At 41.0% G+C, this 22,706-nt stretch overlaps 3 protein-coding genes across 4 annotated transcripts in view; all 3 read right to left on the reverse strand.

Annotated features, from left to right (window-relative positions):
- The window catches only part of LOC109910043 (serine/threonine-protein kinase 40), a 33,541-nt gene extending 32,457 nt beyond the window's left edge, over positions 1-1,084 (reverse strand). The window contains exon 1 of the mRNA XM_020509204.2: positions 833-1,084. The gene's annotated coding sequence lies outside the window, so the exon portion shown is untranslated. The remainder of the gene's footprint in view (positions 1-832) is intronic.
- Positions 1,085-3,743: 2,659 nt separating this feature from the next.
- oscp1b (organic solute carrier partner 1b) lies at positions 3,744-13,643 on the reverse strand. 2 transcript variants are annotated; one of them, XM_020509212.2, is made up of 11 exons: positions 13,426-13,643; positions 13,223-13,252; positions 11,759-11,913; positions 10,885-11,052; positions 10,712-10,792; positions 10,084-10,187; positions 9,359-9,487; positions 9,069-9,138; positions 8,591-8,730; positions 6,395-6,458; positions 3,744-5,992 (listed from the first exon to the last, which is right to left on the reverse strand). In XM_020509212.2, exons 1-11 carry the CDS (start codon positions 13,535-13,537, stop codon positions 5,867-5,869), a joined length of 1,179 nt encoding a protein of 392 aa, XP_020364801.1. In that variant the 5' UTR covers positions 13,538-13,643; the 3' UTR covers positions 3,744-5,866. The 2 variants fall into 2 exon arrangements, with proteins under 2 accessions (XP_020364801.1, XP_020364807.1); XM_020509218.2 differs by lacking the exon at positions 13,223-13,252 and having other exon boundaries at positions 4,131-5,992; positions 13,426-13,641.
- Positions 13,644-13,817: 174 nt separating this feature from the next.
- On the reverse strand, positions 13,818-20,452 carry mrps15 (mitochondrial ribosomal protein S15). Its single transcript, XM_020509244.2, has 11 exons — positions 20,073-20,452; positions 18,705-18,770; positions 18,549-18,624; positions 18,265-18,313; positions 17,985-18,069; positions 17,819-17,877; positions 16,897-17,088; positions 15,393-16,414; positions 14,697-14,844; positions 14,406-14,542; positions 13,818-14,132 (listed from the first exon to the last, which is right to left on the reverse strand). Exons 1-8 carry the CDS (start codon positions 20,245-20,247, stop codon positions 16,304-16,306), a joined length of 813 nt encoding a protein of 270 aa, XP_020364833.1. The 5' UTR covers positions 20,248-20,452; the 3' UTR covers positions 13,818-14,132; positions 14,406-14,542; positions 14,697-14,844; positions 15,393-16,303.
- Between the last annotated feature and the right edge of the window lie 2,254 nt (positions 20,453-22,706).

Genomic DNA, 22,706 nt, shown 5'->3' on the forward strand with positions numbered 1-22,706 from the left:
GCGCTCTAGCTACCTACCATCTTGCAGCTGGCTGCCTATTGTTACATTTTGAATGCCCTTAGCCATACAAGGTCACCAAAAATAACTAGAGCGGAATGACGACAGAATGTTGCAAGGTGGTGTTAGCCTGATACAATGTTGCAACTATCATTTAAGACAAACGAAAAGGAGCACGCATCGCAGGGATGCAATCCCGCAAGAAGTGTACACGAACCCTTTTGACTCCAAGACACTAGTGCCGTCTATCACCATTTGTCCTCAAGCCATCCTGCTCTTATGTCATGAGCAAAATCTAACTAGGTACCATTTATAGTACCGACTGACCGACAACCCAGAAGCGTTTCCAAACGAAACGAGCCCCACGCCCAAACGCAATGTTGAAGCAAAATAAGTTTGTAAATTAATAGGAATTAGTGAAACACCGCGCATGTACGGTGTATGGGAACAGTGGGTATGTTAATTACAAAACCATGTACGACAATCGGCGTCATTAAAGCGACGTTAGCTAAATCGGACACGTTCCATTTGTCACGAACAACCCAAAGCTAGCGAACTACAACAATGCACGCCGTTCTCACACACAGGAACAACCCCAATGACACATATGCATGGTATTTGTGGACACATTTGTTCAGTTTGAATTTACCAATTGTCTGCTAAACAATACACATTGCGCAGAGCGGGGAGGCCATTTAAACAAAGTACATGCTAGCTAGGTAGCTGCTACTACTACTACTACTACTACTACTACTACTAAACGTTACTACCGCTAGAGCAAACTCATTCGCCACCTCGCTCACTCAGGTCTTTTTTTTCTTTATCAACAACTTACCTCGAGCTGAAAACGCCGAGGAAAGTCTGCGTTGTATTACTACAGCATGAACATTTCTTTAAACGTATTTGTTCGGTGCATACGCAGTTGGTTATCCCCAACGAAAGGAGAACCGTATATGGAGGATTGATATCGCGCTATGTTTGTTTTAGCCACTATTACCGAAATGACCACTCAGCAACAGCTTCCATTCGTCAGCTTTCTGATCGCATCTTTCCATAGCAGCGCCACCTGACAACGGAAATGACGCAAATTGAATGACTGACAGACTTGCCCAGCCAATAAAAAGAGAAACATCATTTGATTGAGTCATTTTGTCTAGCAGATGCAGCTGATTGTTTAAGAATTTGATTAAATGTGTTTGATAATAGGACTAGGAACGACATAACGTTGAGCAGAGGTGCAGTGCCCAACTATGTGTCCAATTCAATTCGATATAGTTTCAAAATGCACACGTGATTTTACAACACTGTTATACAAAGATGAAAAAGTAAATTATGAGCTTGGAGGAAAATATTGTATCCCATTCAACTAATCAGTGGCAACAAAAGGTCCAGCATAACACTCCATTCTCCACTCACATGCTGTGATAGATTTGTGCTTTAGAAAAATTCCAACATTATATCCTTGATTGCTAACAATTCCTCCATTCATGAGAAAGGATCTAGCAAGTGAGAGGAAAGCCCATTGAGAATGAAATTGGCTACAATAACTTTATAATCCTATCATTATCCTCATCTCAACTCAGATGGATAACAGGCTTTTGGTTTAACTCCCAAACATATCTACACCTTCATTCAAATGAATGCCTGTCGTACATATCGTACATATTGTACGAGATCATTTGAGTATTATACAGTTATACATCCAGTACATGTATTTGATTGATTAGAAATCTTACAAGCATAAATGAAAGGTGTAGATTCACTCTGAAAAAAAGAATAGTTCCATGTGTCTGAAATGTGCTCCCTTTCCTCCCTGACCTGTTATGCTGACTAACATGTCTTTTGGCTCCAAAAATGAATCCTTCTACAAGCAGACCCTCCCATGCTGATTCAAATTTAGCGTCCCTCTTATGGAACAATAATCCCGCCCCCACCTACTAGTTTCGATCCAGTGGGTGGGTATAGGGGGATATAAAGGGCACAAAGTGATTTGGGTTGCACTAGTCTTCCTGTGTTGACTCAGCACACTGTATGCCCCTGGCCACATGAAACACTTGTCAGCCTGTGTGGTTAACATTGTTCCAGCCCACAGCTTTTGATGAGGAAACTGTGAATCATACCTCAAGAGAGCTTAGAGGTACAGAGGGACATACAATATCATTCTAAAGTGTCCTATTTAATTCTGTGGGAAGTGACCCAGCCTTGTAAGAGTCATCAATTTGCATCCATGGATATGGCACATTCCCTCTTTACATGCTTTAATTCAAACATGAAACATGGTGGATGATTGGTTTAGGAATATAATGTATCTTTTTGTTGGTTTGTTTGTTTTTTAACCCTTGTTTAAGAAAATAAGCAGACTGAGAATTCTCCTTTACGGGAACAACCTGGAGATGAGTAGCAGAGGAGAAGGGTGCTGCAGTGCTGCAGTGCCTTTGTTTTCCAAATAAACCATGCCCTTGGGTAAGGCGCTGGTCTGACGTCTCTCTCTCCCCAGCAGACTGTTAGGAAAGCCTCACCTGAATTCTCCACCACACCACATGTCCATTCAGCACAGCCATGTTTCAGCATGTTTTGACTGCTTGGTATGCACTGATCTTGTGGCTGTGTGTGTGAGAGAGAGTGAGTGAAAGAGAGAATGTGTGGATGAATGGTTGACTGGGAGAGAGGGTTCTTCAGAGACATGCCCAGACTATCCAGTTCTCTTTGACTTGATTTGAGGAGGCACTCAAATAACCCAAACCCATGCAGGTACAGCATTGTGCTGTTTCCACTGCAATCTGAATTGTTGGCGCAGACAAGGAGGGAGTTGAGGCCAAATTCGGGATGGGTGAGATTTATTTGGACATAGTGTTTGTGTCAGATATTAGGTTTGTATGTTATGATGGCTAATCCCATGTTCCATACAATCCTGTGATGTTTATATAGAGATGAGTTGACTATAGTTTTTCGTGACAGATTTGTTTCTAGGTGCCAATATGAGTTGACTGACATTAGATGGGCAATGTGAGTGTTTTATGCAAAGGTAAATGAGTGCTAAAGTCACAACCCAGGGAGTGGGAGTAGACTTGTCACCCCTGTAATAAGAACACAACTTTTTCAATATTGTTTGATTCAAAAACTCATTAAAAACGAAATGTCTGAGCAGTGTGTGGGCAAGGAGGTGATCGTGTGGGCGAGAATAAACTAGACGACAAGAAATGAGGAGCAATATTCTCCCCTTGAAAATTACATGGAGGGATTGAATGAATGTGCTGAATCATGGTTTTGCCTCAAGGCAACGTGTTTGTACTCTGAGTGTAACGAAAACTCCTGAGAGAAAAAAAAAATAATTCTGCACTCTCATACTGCTAGTCAAGCAGTATAGACATGACTAAATACAAAAAGTTAAAGCAACAGCGCCCTCTAGTGACAGGACTCCTATACAACAACTGTAACTTAAATTTAACTAGGCAAGTCAGGTTAAGAACAAATTCTTATTTACAATGATGGCCTACACCGACCAACGCTGGTCTGATTGTGTGCCGCCAACCACGGCCGGTTGTGATACAGCCTGGATTCGAACCAGGGTGTCTGTAGTGACGCCTCTAGCACTGAGATGCAGCGCCTTAGACTGCTGCACCACCCGGGAGCCCCATTAGTTATATTCTTCAAGAATCAACAGGTATATATAATTAATTTTGTCCAAAAATGGATGTAGCAACCTCAGATTGCCCCTTTAAATATAAATGAACACAGTACATAAATAAAAGCTAATGAGAGCTCCATATTTTATTTACTCTTCAATCTATGCATTACGACATTTCTATAAAAACTTTTATTTTTAACAATCGTTAATATTTCACCCGACAAAAAACATAAACATGTACACCATGCTAATTAATAAATAAATAAATAATTCCATAAATATACATTTTGGACCATCTGTCATATTGCATCAAAGGATCAGCTGCTTCGATACATTAGTGTTGTGTCACACTTAATCCATTACCATCCCATTTGGTGACGTGAATTATTGCAATATAATATATTTACAAATAATTTGTCTTTCTTTATTTGAAGACACTAAAGGTCACCCTAAACATACAGTATATATTTATCCCATACCAAAACAAAAATCAAGGTACAGTAGAAATTTCTCAAAATATTTTTGGGGATCCATGTTTTTGAATTACAATGACAAGTGCACTTGTGTTTCTTTCATTTCCACCAGTCTCTTTAGGTCAGGGGTGTCCAAATAAATCCCTGGAAGGTTGTGTGCTTGCTGTTTTTTGTAATTTATGTCAAATTAAGGCCTAGAGAACTAGATGAGAGGAGCGAAAACCCGCAGACACAAGGCGCTCCAGGAATTGAGTTTGACACCCTATAGTTTAGGTCCTGTTCATTACTCAGTATAAATACTGTATTACAGCAGGTATGTGAGAGAAAACAGCGTTATCTTAACATCATGCCGTGATAACAAATGAAAGAGGAACTTACTTTTCCTTCCAGATAAATAGTCAAAAGAAATATTGTTTAAATGTGACATCCATGGAATGTCAACTTGAAATACATGGATTGAAGCAGGATCAGCAGAGCAGAAATCATTGATTGAAGTGGAACAAATGTCCCATTTGACGTTTTAGAGTGACTAACTAGTACAGAACTGTTGTATCTGTAACTTTGAAAAACTCTTGAGATTACCACAATAGCACAAAATACAATCAACGGCCAGTTTATTAGGTACACCACCCTGTTCACAAAAATGGATCGCTCTTACAGACAGTGAGTCATGTGGCCTGCTATGTAAAGCAGACAGACAGGCTTCAAGGCATTGAGTTACTGTTCGATTGAATGTTAGAATGGGCAAAATGAGTGACCTACGCGACTTTGAGCGTGGTATGATTATCGGTGCCAGGTGCGCTGTATCCAGTATCTCAGAAACGGCCGCCCTCCTGGGCTTTTCATGCACGACAATGTCTAGGGAATACCCGAGAATGGTGCAACAAATTAAAAACAGCAGTCCTGAGGTAAAAAAACAGCTTGTTGATGAGAGGGGGTCGAAGGAGAATGGCAAGAATCGTGCAAGGTAACAGGCGGGCCACAAACAGACAAATAACAGAGCAGTACAACAGTGATGTGCCGAACGGCATCTCTGAATGCCGATTGGCATCTCTGTGCACAACGCACAACTCGTCACGGATGGGCTATTGCAGCAGACGATAACACCGGGTTCCACTCCTATCAGCTAAAAACAAAAAGAAGCGGCTCCAGTGGACACGCGATCACAAACACTGACAATTGAGGAGTGGAAAAACATTGTCTGGTCCGACAAATCCCGGATCCTATAGCGTCATGCTGATGGCAGTCAGGATTTGCATAAGCAGCATGAGTCCATGGCCCCATCCTGCCTAGTGTCAACCGTAAAAGGTGGTGGCGGTGGTGTAATCGTGTTGGGAATATTTTCCTGGCACATGTTAGGTCCCTTGATACCAGTTGATCAATGTTTGAATGCCACAGCGCAACTAAACATTGTTGCTGACCATCCCTTCATGGCTACTGGGGGGCCCAAACCGGTACAAGATGGGTGTACCTAATAAACAGGCCACTGGGTATAAGCGTAAAGTTTTCCCACTTTTGTAAAATGAACAGTCGGTCCTTGCTGAACAAATTAATTGACCTGTTCCCGTCACATCAGCAAACGACAAACGAACAAAGATGAGGTTGGTGTTGTGTGTGCTTTTGTTAGACAGCTGCCATAATTGCAGAGTGAGACAGACGGCCAAGCACAGCAGAGCAGACAAGACACTGTCCTACAGTAGACCACACCGTTCCTAACCAACTCAGCCTTGAGCCCCGCCCTCAGATTCTGGTCACCATGGTAACACTGTCACAGCCCGTCCATCATGGCCAGAAGGTCATCCCCTTTACTGTTGGCACTCGATGAGCACGGCTCACCAGCCTCCTCCGTGAAGTCCCCCATGATCTTAACCAGCTCCGCATTGGCTTGCTGGTTCTGAAAAAGAAGGTAAGCCACCAATGGTAGATCCGAAAGGTCTTGATTGGGGAGGGGCTTACATTTGATTATAGTACATCTTGTTAGACTGGCCTATCCTGATCGTAGTGCAGCTCAGATAACCTACAATCCTTAGCCTGTCAACCTACAATCCTTAGCCTGTCAATTACAGAAGCTATTCTGTAAGTGCTAAGAGATGACTGCACGGGTGGAGTAAGTCTCCTGTGACAGGTTTTCATGGGGGACCTGTTTGACGGTTACACCACAGCATGTACAGTAAGACAGTCTCAATCTACCAAATGCTTCCATATCATCCCTTCAAGTTACATAAAAGCATGTTATATGGTTGAATATTTATCTAGCCTCTGTGACAGAAATAATATAGCTTAGAATGAGCTTTACCTTAGTCGCTTGGATTTTTATGACGTCATATGAAAACTCGTCTGGTCTCGATATCAAGGCCTCCCTAAGAGGAAGACAAATCCACATTATTGTTAAAGGCCCAGTGCAGTGAAAAACTAGATTTTTCTGTGTTTTATACACTATATGACCAAAAGTACATGGACACCTGCTCATCTAACAACTCATTCCAAAATCATGGGCATTAATATGGTGTTTGTCCCCCCTTTGCTGCTATAACAGTCTTATGGGAAGGCTTTCCACTAGATGTTGGAACATTGCAGCGGGGCACTGAAGTCGGGCACAGATGTTGGGCGATTAGTCCTGGCTCGCAGCCGGCCTTCCAATTCATCACAAAGGTGTTCAATGGGGTTGACATCAGGACTCTGTGCAGACCATTCAAGTTCTTCCACATCGGGCTCTACAAATAATTTCTGTATGGACCTTGTGCAAGGGGGCATTGTCATGCTGAAACAGGAAAGGGCCTTCCCTAAACTGTTGCTACAAAGTTGGAAGCACAGAAGTGGCTATGATGTCATTGTATGTATGTCATCTACTGCCAGCAGCCAAACCCAAATTCGTCCGTCAGACTGCCAGATTGTGAAGCGTGACTCATCACGCCAAGGAACGCGTTTCCACTACTCCAGAGTCCAATGGCGGCGAGCTTTACACCACTCCAGCTGACGCTTGGCATTGCACATGGTGATCTTAGGCTTGTGTGCAGCTGCTCGGCCAAGGAACCCCATTTCATGAAGCTCCCGAAGAACGTTGCTTCCAGTGGCAGTTTCGATCTCGGTAGTGAGTGTTGCGACCGAGGACATACGATTTTTACGTGCTACGCGCTTCAGAACTTAGTGGTCCCGTTCTGTGAGGTTGTGTGGCCGATTACTTCGTGGCTGAATCGTTGTTGCTCCTAGACGTTTCCACTTCACCGTGTCAGCACTTGCAGTTGACCGGGGCAGCTATAGCAGGGCAGAAATTTGACTAACTGACTTGTTGGAAAGGTGGCATCCTATGACGGTGCCACATTAAATGTCACTGAGCTCTTCAGTAAGGCCAGTCTAGTGCCAATGTTTCGCTATGGAGATTGCATGGAGGTGTACTCAATTTTGTACACCTGTCAGCAACGGGTGTGGCCGAAATAGCCTAATCCACTAATTTTAAGGGCGCCCACATACATTAGTATACATTTCCACACAATGAGGTTGGAATAATACTGTGAAAATTCCGATAATGCCCTTTTAGTGCAAGAGCCATTTTAAAAGACTGAAATATCAGCCTGTTTTGGTGGGATGGAGTTTTGGCTTGCCTGGTGACATCAAGCAGTAAATTAGTTAATAGACCACTAAGAAAGCCAATTCAAAACCTCTCTGCCAATAATAGCTAGTTTTCAGCTTCCCCTCCCCACTCAGACCACTCCCAGACAGTCCTAGCAAAATTCTTAGTTGAGACTTTGCTCTGCTAAGAAGCTAGTTGTTTCTTTCTGACCATTTTTTTTGGAAACAATCACAGTAAGGTACTTAAATGTAAGGTACTTAATTGTACCTTTAATTAAGGTACTTAATTGTAATTGAAACTATTTGATAATGAGATGAAAACGGCTGCACTGGACCTTTAACACTGATACTGATTCTTAACACTGACAGTGATTTTTAACACTAACATAATTCAAAAATCAGGTTCAGTTCGTTTCATCATGTTGTGAGGAGTACCAATTTCGTGACATCCAATTGATAGGTACAGTCTTGTCCCATCACTGCAACTCCCATACGGACTCGGGAGAGGCGAAGGTCGAGAGCCATGCGTCCTCCGAAACACGACCCGCCAAGACACACTGCTTCTTGACACACTACTCGCTTAACCTGGAAGCCAGCCGCACCAATGTGTCAGAGGAAACACTGTACACCTAGCAACCGTGTCATCGTGCATGCGCAAGGCCCACCACAGGAGTCGCTAGAGCGCGATGGGACAAGGACAACCCGGACTGTCAAAGCCTCCCTTAACCCGGACGACGCTGGGACAATGGGTCTCCCGGTTGTAGCCAGCTGTGACATACCCCGGTATCGAACCCGGATCTGTAGTGATGCCGCTAGCACTGCGTCACTTGGGAGGCACGGTACGGTTGTAATTCCATATTTAATTTAACCACAATGACACAAAAATACAACAAAACAATGCTCATAACATAAGAGGACTTACTCTTCTTCCTCATCTGTGGCAAAGAGGTTGACTCGGAAGCCACTGTCTGCATTTCCTGGTTTCTGGACTTCCATACCCCCCATTAACCTGGCCAACATGTTCAGCTCCTCTTTTGCCAGGGGGTTTGGAGCTGTGTTGACCTGTATACACAGTGATGGTGCGCATAATCATTAACACAACGCATGAATTGCATGATTTAGCTGATTAGGGCATTTTTCATTTAATTTAAGGCTGGTTTCCATTACATTTAAGGCTTAATTACAGATTAATCTTAGTCTGACTTGGACAGATTGTCCTTTCTGTAGCCTAATCAATGATGAAATAACACAGATATCAATACAATTTCGACCCTCTGTCAAAAATATATTATAGGACATACTGTAAAATGACATTTATAAGCAAAAATGCAAGGCCTTGCAGGATACATGCCTGTGAGAGAAATAGTACAGCGTAGTGGTTAAGCATAATTTCAACTCACCGACTTTTTCTGTGCAGAGTTTTTGGACGTCCCTGACATGTGTGTTTCTACCGGACGGCTTACACTGTACCTGTGGGTAAACAGAAGCCAAGCACTTGACAAGCTGAAATACAATGTAGCATCACGGGGGAGGCAAATAAACATGTCACTGTGTAAATTACTAGACAATTTGCAGTGACTTTTAGCTACCGTGTTGATTTAGGCCTACAGTATATGACCATTGACGACAGTAGAGGAAATAGTAGAGAATGTAGTAGTCTCAGTGGGGGTAAGTGTGGAGCAGCACATACATGTTGGTGCCCAGCTTGATGACCCGCTCCCCAAACATCTCAAAAGAACCCTCGCGGAGAACACCGGTGTAGTTCCCACCGTTGCGGAACTGCAGTCTCTTCACCTCTTCGCCATTGCAGCTGAACATTCTGATGTTAACAAAAAAATACACACACACACAAAATATTCAGCAAAAACACTTTTAACATCATATGAGGCAACCAATAATTTCCTAAAGATAATTTGCAACTTCTCCTGTTTCCCAGAAGACACTTCTAACAATTCTAACAAAACCGCTAAGCGGTTGCAATGTACTTGTAACAGAGTGGTCACTAGATTGATTTAATCTGTCCACACTTTCACATTGTTCAATCTCAAATTCGCCACGTGAGCTTAAGTTCCTAAGACGCAATAAATGAGTTTTAAGCCCGGCTGCGCTCAATCCCTTGGCAAATACAGCTGTGCTAAAAGTAAGCTTTTCTAAATTTAGGCAGCTGCTCGTTCAACACCCTCAGTAATGCAATTAGCTGCAGATATGCTGGTCTAAATTAAGCTGACAGCATCTGCGGAAGGAAAGCAAATAGATGCCATGAAAAAGCAAAAAACAGTAAAAAGAAAACTATGGATACAGCCATATTCAATGCATCTAATAAAATTGAGATTTTACTCTACTGCAACAAACTTGGCTTGGTTGGATTGGTGAGATTCCATGTTATGTGGGCATGGACAATTATAGCGGTGGTACCTGATAAGTCCTGGGATGTGTGTTCCGTGGGGCACAGGACCCGAGATCGGGAGGACAAAACGTCCATTGGAATTCTGCACTTTGTCTTTGAGGAAGATGGACACCTGCAAAGACAGATGAGCAAAACGTAGTGATAATTGTGTTAACACTTTGTGTAATCTCTCGTGGACAGACTACTAAAACATAAATTATACTGTAGATCTGTCCTGATACAACGGGATGCGTGAGATAACGAGCAGCATTAGTTCCGGTGCTTTGGACAAATCAAGATTTTGCAGGTGTTAGCATCAGAACTTTAGTTCTGGGTTAACCGAGATTACAATGTGTATAATTCCTTATGATGGAGTTATAATGCATTGTAAAGGGATAAATCACCCAAATTACAAAATTAAATACGGGCTTCCTTACTTTATACAGTTTACGGACAAGTTATGACAGCAATTCATGCTTTGGTTTAGCTTCCCTGGCACAGTTTTCAAATGCTAACGTTTTAGCGTTTAAAAATGTTAATAGTACCATAACTCTGTCAATCTCTGAAACCCATCAAAATATGCCACACTCCCCCTTCCCAACACGCTCATCATCTGTCGAAAAAGTTAGACAAACTTCTGCGAGATCCTGAACTCACCCTTATGTGCATGTCTTGAAAGAAGATGAGGAGCGTTTGCCGGATGAGCTGAAATTCACCACTAGACAAGGGTGTGTACATCTAGAAATAAGAGCACAAAACATGCAAATGAATAAGAGATCATACTGAACACTTAGCTGAGGTTTGAGCAATTGAAGGGAAGTTTATTGTACCTCTATGAGCTGTCTGTATGTCTCGTCAACCTGGCTGAGAACGCTTGGGGTGTCCTTCACAAAATCCTTGATGGCATCCATATGGTTGAAGGACACAAGGAGGATATCTTTGGCCCGCGGGCAGAGGAGCACCTGGTACTTGAAGGCCATGGTCATCAAGTCATACAGCTGTGTGCATGAACAACAGTCATATGGATGATGAGGGGTTATTGTTATGCTCAAAAATAGCTACTGCCAGTTCATAATGTTCACCAGATGGAGCCGTCAGCATATTTGAACAAACTAGGATCATGCTCTGCAGGTGGATTTATGCAACATTAAACTTATAATCAGGATTAATACGTCAAAATGCTGAAGATATTCTGTAGGATAGCCTACATAAAACCACTTTTTAAACACAACAGATAGAACTCTTCAAAATAGTCAAGCAATGATGGTGCAATAAATGATGAAAGCTTTGAAAAGTATAGGTCTACATAGGGTTTTCAGTGACTTGGGCAATTTCCCCAAGTACCTAGAATTAAGAGTATTAAAGGGTCACTAGGTAAAGAGGACGTGATTCTGAGAATGTGATAAAAGTGGTAACGTCGCCATGACAGCTTCTCAGCTGACTCCAAAACAAGGTGAATGATAGAGATTTATCTAACAACTTCTATCTTTCTCAGAAAGGAGATAACTCGATGGCCTTTCACTTCCAATAAAGGGTCCTTTTAATCAGGGATGAAACAGAAGAAAACAGACTGAAGCACAGAGGGATTACACATCCTTGTCCAATAAGGAAAGCCAATTTTTTGTTTTCTGGTGGAAAACATTTTGAAATGTTTTGGTACAGCGTGCCCTGAACATGAACCAGGTGACACGATTCCATCCATACCTTGTCCATGCTGGCCTGGTTGAGTCTCATGATGGAGGCGTGGGCCAGTCGGTCAAACACCGTCCTGAGGGCCTTCTTGGAGTACAGCTCCTGTGGCTTGAACAGCTCCTCCAAAAACTTTTTATTGAACATGGTGGTGATGATGTCATTCATAACTGGCAGAGTGAGGGCACGGGACACAAGGTTGATGTCAGGTCCCAAGTGGGGACTGGAATAATGTCAGTCTGTAAAGTTAGACTCATCAAGATGACATCTTCAACATAAACATTGGGAGGTCTTTCCAACTTAAAAACATTAGATTTTTTGTTTGTTTCACAAACAACCAAATCTGCTAAAATTGTTATTATTGGCTCTTTCTAATGTAGGCGTGCAAATTGTAAAGAGCCCATGATATAATGGAGTCTTGATAGAACTGGGCCCATATTCAAAAAGTGTCTGAGTAAGAGTACTGATCTAGGATCAGGTCCACTTGTCCATTAATGATAATATAAAGGGCAGAACTGATCCTGGATCAGCACTTATACTCAGATGTATTATGAATTCGAGCCCTGGATTTAACTGTTGATGTTTGTAGATGTGAAGTCGCCCCCTTGTTTATGATTAGTACAACTGGGTGTATTCATTACGGAAACCGTTAAAGAACCAAACAGAAACAAACTGAGCAAACAGAACGAAACGGGGAGGGACCTACCTGAATGTGTCCAATAGAAACTGGGTGGGTGTAATTGGTGGAACGTTCCAACAGGAATCTGTTCCAAAAACTTCGTAAAGTACAAGGTTGCCAACAAACAACGCATACAAACTAGCACGATCAGGTCACCTAGCTAACTAGCTTCCGAAAAACGGAATGAAATAGCCCACTCCCTACCCGGTATCCTATTCTGCCGCTATACAACTTTGTATGCGTTGTTTGTTGGCAACCGTGTTATTTACGAAGTTTTTGTAACATATTCCTGTTGGAACGTTCCACAAATTATACCCACTCATGGAAACTCTGCGTTTTCAGTTAGGAGTAAACGGTTTCTGTTGCATAACGTTTCGCAACAGACGAAATGTTTTGCAACAGAATCGGCGTAATGATTACACCCCTGGCAGAGTCTACCTTTAAAATCAAGAAGTTCCGTGCTCAAAGGAGTCTACCTTTAAGCAAGCAGATATGCAGTCTATAGGCAAGGCTTAACGTCCACCTATTCCCAATTGCTCTAAGAAAGCAACAGCCTTTTAAACCATCAGCAGCATTATCAGCTAGCAAAGTTATTTGATTGGGAGGTAGAAACCGGATCTCTTCTTAATGAAGCCCATGGCTGAAATCTCTACAATCTTGGAGGCAGAGTGAATGAATATCTTAGGGAAAAGATTTCATCCAGATTATTGCATTTGTAGAACACTCTGTTGGTTTCCTCGAAGGCCTCAAAGCAGAGCATGTAGGCCTAGTGATGCATTGCATGAGAAATATCAAAATACCTCTCCTTCTGTCATCCTCTATCCAATCAGCTACAAGTACAATGAAGAATTTGCAGGTTAAAACACAGGCAGGGAGACAAATGAATGTGCTCCAATTTATGGCAACCAGTTTGTGGACATGACAAGGTCAGTGATTCACCTGTAGCTAGTTGAATTCTAGCCTAATGCAACCAGACAGTTTTGCTAGCTAACTATAATGTTACCTTTCTTGGCTTTGTCAGCGGGAATATTCTGAGCTCTTAGGCGTTGATCCAAGATGTATAGCATTTCTCCACCGAGATTAATAAAAAGCAGGGGTAGCGTCCTCGAAGACATATTTGTCGTATTGTGCTGGATAGCTAGCTAGCGAAATGTCCCTTCTGCCTTGTTTAAGCGTATGTAAGCTTCCACTTGGTTGCCAGGTCACAAAGAAAAAGGACCAATCAGGTAGCACGTAGGCTAACGTGCAAATATGTTTTATGTTTTGTGCAAATCAAAAATGGAGACGTATTTGTGAAGGCTCGACCGTTTATGTTCATTTATACCTGTGTTGTGAACGTCCCTGAGACATTGGGACAGCAGTCTGTAATCATCCTGAAAAAGAACCCAAATGCCATTGAAAACAAGAAAAAAACATAACTTTATTGTGGATCTTATGTTCATACATGGTGCTATGAATTCTTTAAGCAGTACTGTTTGAGGGTAGGGGTCAAATTTAAACAATACAAAAGTAAAAATGTACATAGAATAACATTGACAATTTGTATCAACAATATGTGACACAAGGTTAATTTAACTTCCACTTGAAAATGTCTTCAAATGACTGTACAAGTCAAACGTCTCCATTTCTGATGCGAATTTCACGGGCCATCCTGCACGTCTCAAAGAATCCACAGCAACAGGTCATCAATGCATCATTGCATATTGTCCCCTGTAAGAAAATGTGATGTTCAAATATGATGAGAATGAATCCACCAAATATTTGACAGTTCAAGTTCCTCAAACTAGGCAAAATCATGAGGTTAATTTATTTGTCAGTATGTGTACTGATGAAACGCTCCATTCCTGTCTTTCATAATAAAAGGGTGAGACTAGCTCAGACAGGAATGAGTTGCAGTTCTCCCTAGTATGCTATAAAATGACATACTCAATGCATGAATGCATCACTATCTCTAATTTCTTTAGGCTCCTAGGGGTAACATACCTGAATCCCATAGGTCAATCTCATGTGGGTCCTCATGGCTGTCATGCCTCCTGGAACACAGGCCAGGCACACGTTCTCACCGTACTTGTCAGCTGTGTAGCAACTTAATGCTATTGGGCAAATGAAGCCCAAGGCACCTGTATGACAACATTTGACCTTATTGTAAAATCCAGAAAATTGGAAACACTTTTTACTTGAAACACTTGACAACCATTATACCCTATGGTATGGTACGAGGTAGGCCTACTTAGTGATGATACTTAAGGTCTTATTATTTGTCTCAATACTCACAGACTAGGATGTCACTGCAGCAGGAGCACAGACCAGTGCTCCACTTGCCCGTCTGCACATTTGTCCCATAAGAGCCTGCTCCTGGCTGGTGGGTGATGACTGGGTTTGACATGTCAATCAAATGGGGTCAGCTTCAGTCACCTAAAAACTAACCACATCCAACAGTTAGCACAGTGGTTGAAGTTTGATCATTTCCCCAATAAAGTAATAAAACAAAACTAGCAGCATGTTATTCCTTCGGGATAATTGCTTATAGGAAAGTTCAAATAAAGGTGCCATACACTGGTACTCAAGTAATTGATTTGGTACTCAAGTTTATACACAGGTCCATTCATACCCTGAACCACCATCTTACGTCATATACTACAACCCTCTCATGTATTGCAATAGGTTTTAATATAATGACATATGTAAAATGGGATATTGTTGTATTGCCATTTCATTAAACAAAGACTAATAATAACTGTTGTATAACTGTCATGTATCATCAAAAGGACAAGACATGGTGTTCAATCTCTGGGAAACCACTTCAAATACTTTGTATACTCTAGTATAGAAATATACCAAATGTCATACATGTACATCACTTTCAACATTTCCTCAGAAACATTTTAGGTAGTTGTTTATTGATAAGTAGTTACTCTATTGTAGCTTTTTCTACATATGTGAGAACAGAGGAAAGAGCATGTCACTTACCTATCTTGTCTGCAGCTCTGAGCCTCTCCTGATCTGAGTCAATACACTAACAGGAAGTTACTAAAGCTGTGAACAAGCACTGGTTACACACTCCTACAATGTTTCTCAAGACAACTCTCAACAGCAGTGAAAACACCAAATTCACAGTAGGACAGTTAAGCTGTTTAATGACCTCACCATTACACAGTATTATAGGTTTCAAGGTCAATTCACAGGTGACAGATCATGAGTATAACCTTGGTTTAACATAGGTCGGTCGATAAACACCAGATATCTGATGTTCTTTCAGTTCTCGTAAACACGATTACAAGCTATGTTCAGGAAAGTCATCATATGATTAATTTTACACTTCAGTTTCAACCACAGTTCAACCATAGGGCGTAATGTTCTTTTTTCTCATCTTTCATTAGCATTTTAATCAGCATCAAGTAGAAGTGTTTTATCTCTTTCAATTGGGGTAGTTACATATCACCATACAAGTGACTATATGTGATAAAAGTTTTTTAAAAAGAGAGCAAACAAATGGATTATACAATACATTTTATTAAATGATTCATTGTGGGTTTATTTGACACTCTCAGGTCACATATGCAGAGCACATAGACAAAACCACATATCTGCGTCACTGCATTTATTTGATGATGCATCTACTTGCAGAAGGGACAAGAAGAATGAAGACTTGGTGTACTACAGACAATAAGTTATTCATGTTTCTTATTACAGTATAACAATACATGGGAAAATTAATTTGACATGAACTGGTGGCATGGGTGGGTGGAGATTTCGCCTTAGGACAAATGGAATGGTCGAAAAGGAGCAAACCCCGCTCACTGGGCCATGCAAAACTAATTTGTCCATTGAGAGCAAGACTGAATGCATAGAGTAAGACAGACATTGGATACTGTGGCAGTTTATTGGGTTCCTGTAGCTGCTGTCCTGGCTGGTTCTGCCATCGTGGGGGGAGGGGTCTGCTTAATTTTCTTCCTTTGCTCCAGTTTCTGTTTCTGCACCTCTTTGAAGACCTAAGAAAGGACACAGTCAGATAAACCTACAGAAAAACACCCAACAACAATGACAACAACAACCAAATTATAAATGTCTTCATTTGGGGCGGCAAACAGCCTAGTGGTTAGAGCGTTGGACTAGTAACTGAAAGGTTGCAAGATCGAATCCCTGAGCTGACAAGACAAAAACCTGTAATTCTGCCCCTGAACAAGGTAGTTAACCCACTGTTCCTAGGCCGTCATTGAAAATAAGAATTTGTTCTTAACTGACTTGCCTAGTTAAATATAGATCAAATTTAGATTTTTAGATTAAGTCATGCATTAGACTAATGATAGAAGCCATGGTTCAACAGCCTGCATACAGCAGAAATAGTAACAAGAAAATTGCTAGTCTGGTCCCAGATCTGTTTGTGCTGTCTTGCCAACCATACAGTACAAACCACTCTGGAACCAAGCTAGAAAATTGCGCTAAATAAAGTGAATAGAGTTTTGTTGTGTACCTTTATGCACAGGGCCTTCTTGGCCAGCCAGCGTCGGGTGGCATGTCTGTAGTACTCCGGAGGGAAAGTGTAGGTGATGCCCAGCTGCTGGCAGACATGTTCAAAGGCGTCGTAGCGCGTTACCCTGAGGTGCTTGAGCAGCTTCTTCCTGCGGTCAATGGCCATAAGCATCCATCGCTTGTTCGCTTTGTCCTGATACAAAAATGGGGGGCCGAAACACAGAGTCAGAGGTCAAATGGAGAAAAAATAAGCTTAAAAAGAGATAAATAATGTTAAGGCTTGATTCAATCCATAGCACTGAAGAGCAGCACTGTAGGGTGATTGAAATGTAAAGGTAATATCTCATTGAGCTGACCAATGCAGCGTTCACCGTGAATGATGTCTCCGCAAGAATATTGCCTTTAAATGTATATTGTGCTGTAACGCAGCTCTTCATGGCTACAGATTGAATCAAACCCCTAGTCTGGGAACATGTATTTTACATAATAGAGGAGGGTTTTGTTCTAATTAAAAATAGCATAGTGATTTTGAGACATTCAAAACCAAACTAAAAAAAGCGTGGGGGGAGTGAGATACAAAAGTGAGACACAGTATAGTGACAGACTGCCAAACCTTGGCTATAACATTTTAGCTGTGCTAAAAGAGTTATATTTTGCAATATGTCTGCAAAAATGTTTGATTCAATGTTACGTGTATATGTTGTGACAGTTTAAATTCCCAGCATGCAGCAGCACCACCACTACTACTCTGTCAAATGTCATGGTGGGTGTATGTACTACACAGGAAATCCTGTTGACAAACCTCACACCAGATAGGGAGGGGATAGGAAATTACACGTGTGGAAATAATATGCATTCACGTCACTGTTACTATAGGGACTTAAAATTACACAGTCTTGCATTTACCCGTCGCCCATACACACCTTTGTATGTTTGTGCAGGTGCTCCTGGTAGTTTCGGATTTTGGAAGTCAAAATGGCCACTAAAAGGTCAAGAAAGGGGTTAAGGAATGAACAAACAATTGCTGAAATAAGGTGGTTCCTCAGAAGAAAAGCACGGTTGTTCACTAGTCCCAAAACAGGAACCTACCCTTGACTTCCGTAGAGCTGCGGTCAGCTTCATCCCTCTGGACTTTTGCAATCAGCTGCTCCGTTTTCAATTTCAACATCTCGCTCTGGTGACACACAACATGGTGTTTTGATTATGCAGTATCCAGCATAGGTATAGAAAAACGGTTGTATCATAATGTAAACTATAGCAACGAACAGAGGTATACACAAACTGTAGTTACTCTATTGTAGTTATTCTTATGAGCTCAAAGAGAAAGAATAGATTAATAGAATGTAGTAACAAGGTGAAAAGAACATACATGGCTTGCTAGTTCCAGTGTCAGAAGTCTTTTGACAAGGTCATCAGCTCTGTAAACACATAATAACAGATCAGCATTAGGAAGAGATGTACTGTATAGTAGAGGTATAGTACAAAGGCAGAGTAGGCCTATATATTGTACAAATAAAGACAGAATAACTATTTTAAACAACATCATCTCAATGCTGTAATTGTTTGGACATGGGAGAGTTGAACATACATGAGCCATGTCTGCATGACATAAATTAAATGTATTTTAAGTTTGGACAAATTAAATGTACATACGTTTGAGCGAGTGGAACAGCGGCATATTCCATTTTCAGCATTGTCGGAGGAAGATCACTCAACTGACTTGTCATCACTGATGGAAAAAAACTTAGACAGTAAATATCAAACATCCAAGTGGTCTTAGATCAAATAGTTGACCCTGGTCCTCCATACCTGGCTTCTTCTTTCTTACGACACGGGCATAGTTTCTCACAGACTGAATGGTGAAACTCCCAATACCTGGTAAGAATTAAACAAATTATCAAACAATACATAATTACTCTTAGTCCATTGCTTTATGAACCATAGGATGGTGCCAGATTTTTGCCTGCAACTACACTGAGTGCACAAAACATTTTGTGCACTCCACCACCCCAAGAACATCCAGACAACTTGGTACAACTGTGGGAAGCATTGGACTCAACAATGGCCAGCATTCCTGTGGAACGGTTTTCGACACGGTCTATGCACTGACGAATTGAGTCTATTCTGAGGGAAAATGGGTGTTGGGGGGGGGGGGGCAACTAATTATTAGGAAGGTGTTCTTAATGTTTTGTACACTCAGTGTATGTGTCTGCATGAGAAAGCATCTGTAAGCATGTTCAGCAGCAACATGGTTTGCAGTAAGAGTTGGGATATCTTACTGTAGTAGTACTTGTTTTGATGTAAGCCTACATTTTGTGAATTGTAGTGCTGAGATAATCGAAACAAGAGTTGAGTGTCATGTTCTCCATACATGACCAAGAGTGGTGGAGTGAGAAGAGAAAAGCTGCTGCAGACACATTGCAGGGGGCCTGTGGGGAAAATAACTGGTTCCCACATCCTTTTCATAAAAAACACTTACTAGCAGACCGACTGATTAAATGATAGGAAATGTATTAGTCATATGTCTGGGTTAAAATGGCATTACCTTCGCACCAGTCTGGTTATAAAAGTATTCATTTCATTTCAGCTGGTTAGATTGGTAGCTACTAGCTATAGTTATCACTACATTAGTATACAATAAGGATCCATTTTATGTAATCTATTTTTATAATGAAACCATATATAGCTAGCCTAGTTAGTACACAGGATGATAAGGACAATGGGGTAGTGAATTGATGTCCCTATACAAATAGAAAGCCTGTGTCACTGTGTACACAAAGAGAATAACTCGTGTCTATTATGTTTGCTGCTGTTGTGATTAGCTATATGTGCACTAGATATCCTAGCTAATTGCTGCAGTGCCCTCTCCTGGCCTACCCAAGGAATAATTGTACTCACTACATGACTAATAGAAAAACACATTTTTACGAGGTGTTCTGATGATGTTAAGTGGGGTTTCACACAAAATCTACCTATTCAGTATTTTTCAGTAATGGTTAATTGATTCTTGCTCGGCGTGTGCAGCTAGCTAGTTGACATTAGAAAATTAACAGCCGCGCGCATCGACAAGACGTTTCATTGTTGCATTGACTTATACGGCCTCCTTAGCTAACTACCATATCGCAAGCACACATGTCTACTCTGTGAAATTAGGAGTATAAATATATATTTATTTACCTGTCAATGCAGTCTCATTGTTGCTGTGTGAAGGCCCTGTGGTGACAGAGGTGAATGCCCCATGTTTCAATTGGAGAGACGCACAGGTTCCTTTCAGCCTGGATAAAACACCACATTCTCGCAGAACGACAGATGTCGACTTAAAAGCACTTCTTAAAGCCATGATTGATAACATGGCTGATTCAGAGATGATTTGATATATGTCCGGTATTAATGGTCAAAATGTAACGAGTAAACAGCATTCGTCCCTCACATGAGGATCGCCATTTTGATTAGACATAACCAATCAGACGGAGAAGTCAATTCAGGAAATGAGAAGGATGCTTGAATAATCGTACCGGTATGTTCAAAACAGACTCTAGCGTTATTATCCTTGGTATTTACAGTATTTATTTTATTAACGTGAACGAGTTACATTTTTACAGAATCCTTTTTTTATGCAAGAGTGGAAAATAGTAAACTGTATAAGGCCAATACCAATACATTAAAGGTATTGCACACTCATCCTATTTCCCAAGTAACAATAGCCTTTGAATGACCAAAACATCAACCATAATATTTTCATGCTATTAAAATGTTCAGAATTTAAGAAAACATCTCAAACTATCAGGAAGCCGGAAAAAAAAAATAGGTTGAGTGGGCAGGGAGCAGAGCCGGGTTGCTATGTCTGCAGTTTTCAGGTAATTGGGCTACATTGAAAACTGTGCTGCTGGTGAAAATGTATTGGTCGCGGGTTGTAGGTTTTTGGGCTAATTCTATATTGCACTGCGGCCACCAGGGCATCTCTTTACATTTGTGTTTTATTAATTTCACACTGCTACTGCTGACTTTGGAACTGACTTTTCAAAAAAAAAATCCTGTATATGGTATGCTTTCTTACTTACTTACTTTATTGTGTATTTCAATTTGTTTTTCTTTTCTAGTAATACATTGTTATTATTGCATTGTTGGGTTTTGAGTTTGCAAGAAACGCATTTCACTGTACTTGTGCATGTGACATTAAAACTTGAAACTGACAGCTCTTTGAAACACCCTTGTGGTCGTTGCCAAGTAACAAGGTAAACAATGGGCCACATGTCATTGATGACAAGGTAAACAATGGACCACATGTCATTCTGAGCCTAAATAGTTTGTCTCAACCCATTTTCTCTGCAAAATGTTCTCATGGTCAGTGTTGCTGATCATGGATTGTTGGATATCAGACAAACAGCAATACACAATTGCATTTCCATTGTTTTGTAACTAATTACAGAATACAGTTAGTTCAATGATGCACTTCTTCACAATAATTATTAAAGCCTGAGTCTGCATAGAACAGGGATCAACTATATTCAGCCACAGGCCAATTTGTTTCTTGAGCGGATGGTTGGGGGGGCTGGAACATAATTACAAATCATTTGTTGACAAAAAATGGACAGCCCAAACAGATATATTTGACTAAAACATAATCATTTCAAACCTTACTAAAATTTTTATACGATTACATGTCTCTATTATGCATGGTCTGTGGCATTACTTTGGTTTTAGAAGTGGGGAGAACATAACATGGCAGGGGTCTGGGGGAGGGAAAGTTTTTGGTGCATAAAGCTAATTTCCTGCATTTCTACACAATCCAATATGGCGTCTCTCTTTAGAACAAAAAGTAAGAAAAAATGTCCAGTCATCAAGCTAGGTAAGAGATCATTATTAAATATGTTTAACCCTTTGACACATACCAACAAACGGGTGTAATCATGCTATAGTGGTCCTTACAGCTCTACGCTCAAACCAGTGTGATTAGATTGCTTATTTAGAATGTCCAGTTTCGATTGACACAACAGTGAGCATTTGAGCTGGCCACACTGTTTTTTCACGTAAACATTTTGCACAAACACAGTCCTTACAAAGTTATGTCCTGAATATGACCAGTTCATTTTGGGATGCAATGTTCAGACTTTCACAGAAGTAGCAAAAGCATAACACAATCATCCAAACCGGAAAATGTAGGCTACATTAGTCCTAGCGCTAACTAAGGAAAGATTGATGTAACACAAGCGGTCATATTTAGCTAACTCTCAGCTGACGAAAGCACAATATGAATTATCTAATGGCAATTATTTACAATTCATCACATTACGGGTGAGCTCACCATTGATAAAAATAATTGAATAAAACACTTTCTAAAAATTGTAAGTAATCCGAAGATGGGTAGTTTGTGCACGCCACCATGTTTTTTTTTTCCGAGTCAACCTAAGATAATAAGAGGAGACAAGATAAGTTTGGTCTGTTTGCCTTGTGCATGTTGAAGGGGGTGTGTCCTCTACAATCATTCACTTCCCTTCATTCACTTAGTTTACTCAAAAGATGAGTGAACCATTCCTCCACTTAATTATAACATATTTGGTCTGACAGACATTGACTGTGATAGGGCTGCGTCTTTCGAATCCGGTATCAGGAAGAATAAAAGTCAGAATCTGTCGTTAATTATCTTGAATTAAATTCAAGCAATAAATGGTAAATGCAATTTTCGTATATATGGGTTCACTGTCCCACCTCTCAGGGCAAACAGAGAACTGACAGGATGTACGTAAACAGCTGCTCTTATACTGTGATAGACATAGTTCCAACCCGTCTGTTGGCCTATCACAGTAGAGG

This window comes from Oncorhynchus kisutch, linkage group LG2 (genome assembly GCF_002021735.2).
Source record: "Oncorhynchus kisutch isolate 150728-3 linkage group LG2, Okis_V2, whole genome shotgun sequence".
NCBI lineage: Eukaryota > Metazoa > Chordata > Actinopteri > Salmoniformes > Salmonidae > Oncorhynchus > Oncorhynchus kisutch.

Excerpts from the sequence above, each read along its gene's own strand:
- oscp1b (XM_020509212.2), bottom strand. The coding sequence starts at position 13,537 with ATGTCTTCGAGGACGCTACCCCTGCTTTTTATTAATCTCGGTGGAGAA. Across the intron at positions 11,914-13,222 it reads AGAGGATGACAGAAGGAGAG|TTATGAATGACATCATCACC; the intron begins GTATTTTGATAT and ends TCACTCTGCCAG. Across the intron at positions 6,459-8,590 it reads GCCACAGATGAGGAAGAAGA|GGAGGCCTTGATATCGAGAC; the intron begins GTAAGTCCTCTT and ends TCTTCCTCTTAG.
- mrps15 (XM_020509244.2), bottom strand. The coding sequence starts at position 20,247 with ATGTTATCAATCATGGCTTTAAGAAGTGCTTTTAAGTCGACATCTGTC. Across the intron at positions 18,314-18,548 it reads GCTGTTCCACTCGCTCAAAC|AGCTGATGACCTTGTCAAAA; the intron begins GTATGTACATTT and ends ATGTGTTTACAG. Across the intron at positions 17,878-17,984 it reads CAGCTCTACGGAAGTCAAGG|TGGCCATTTTGACTTCCAAA; the intron begins GTAGGTTCCTGT and ends TTGACCTTTTAG.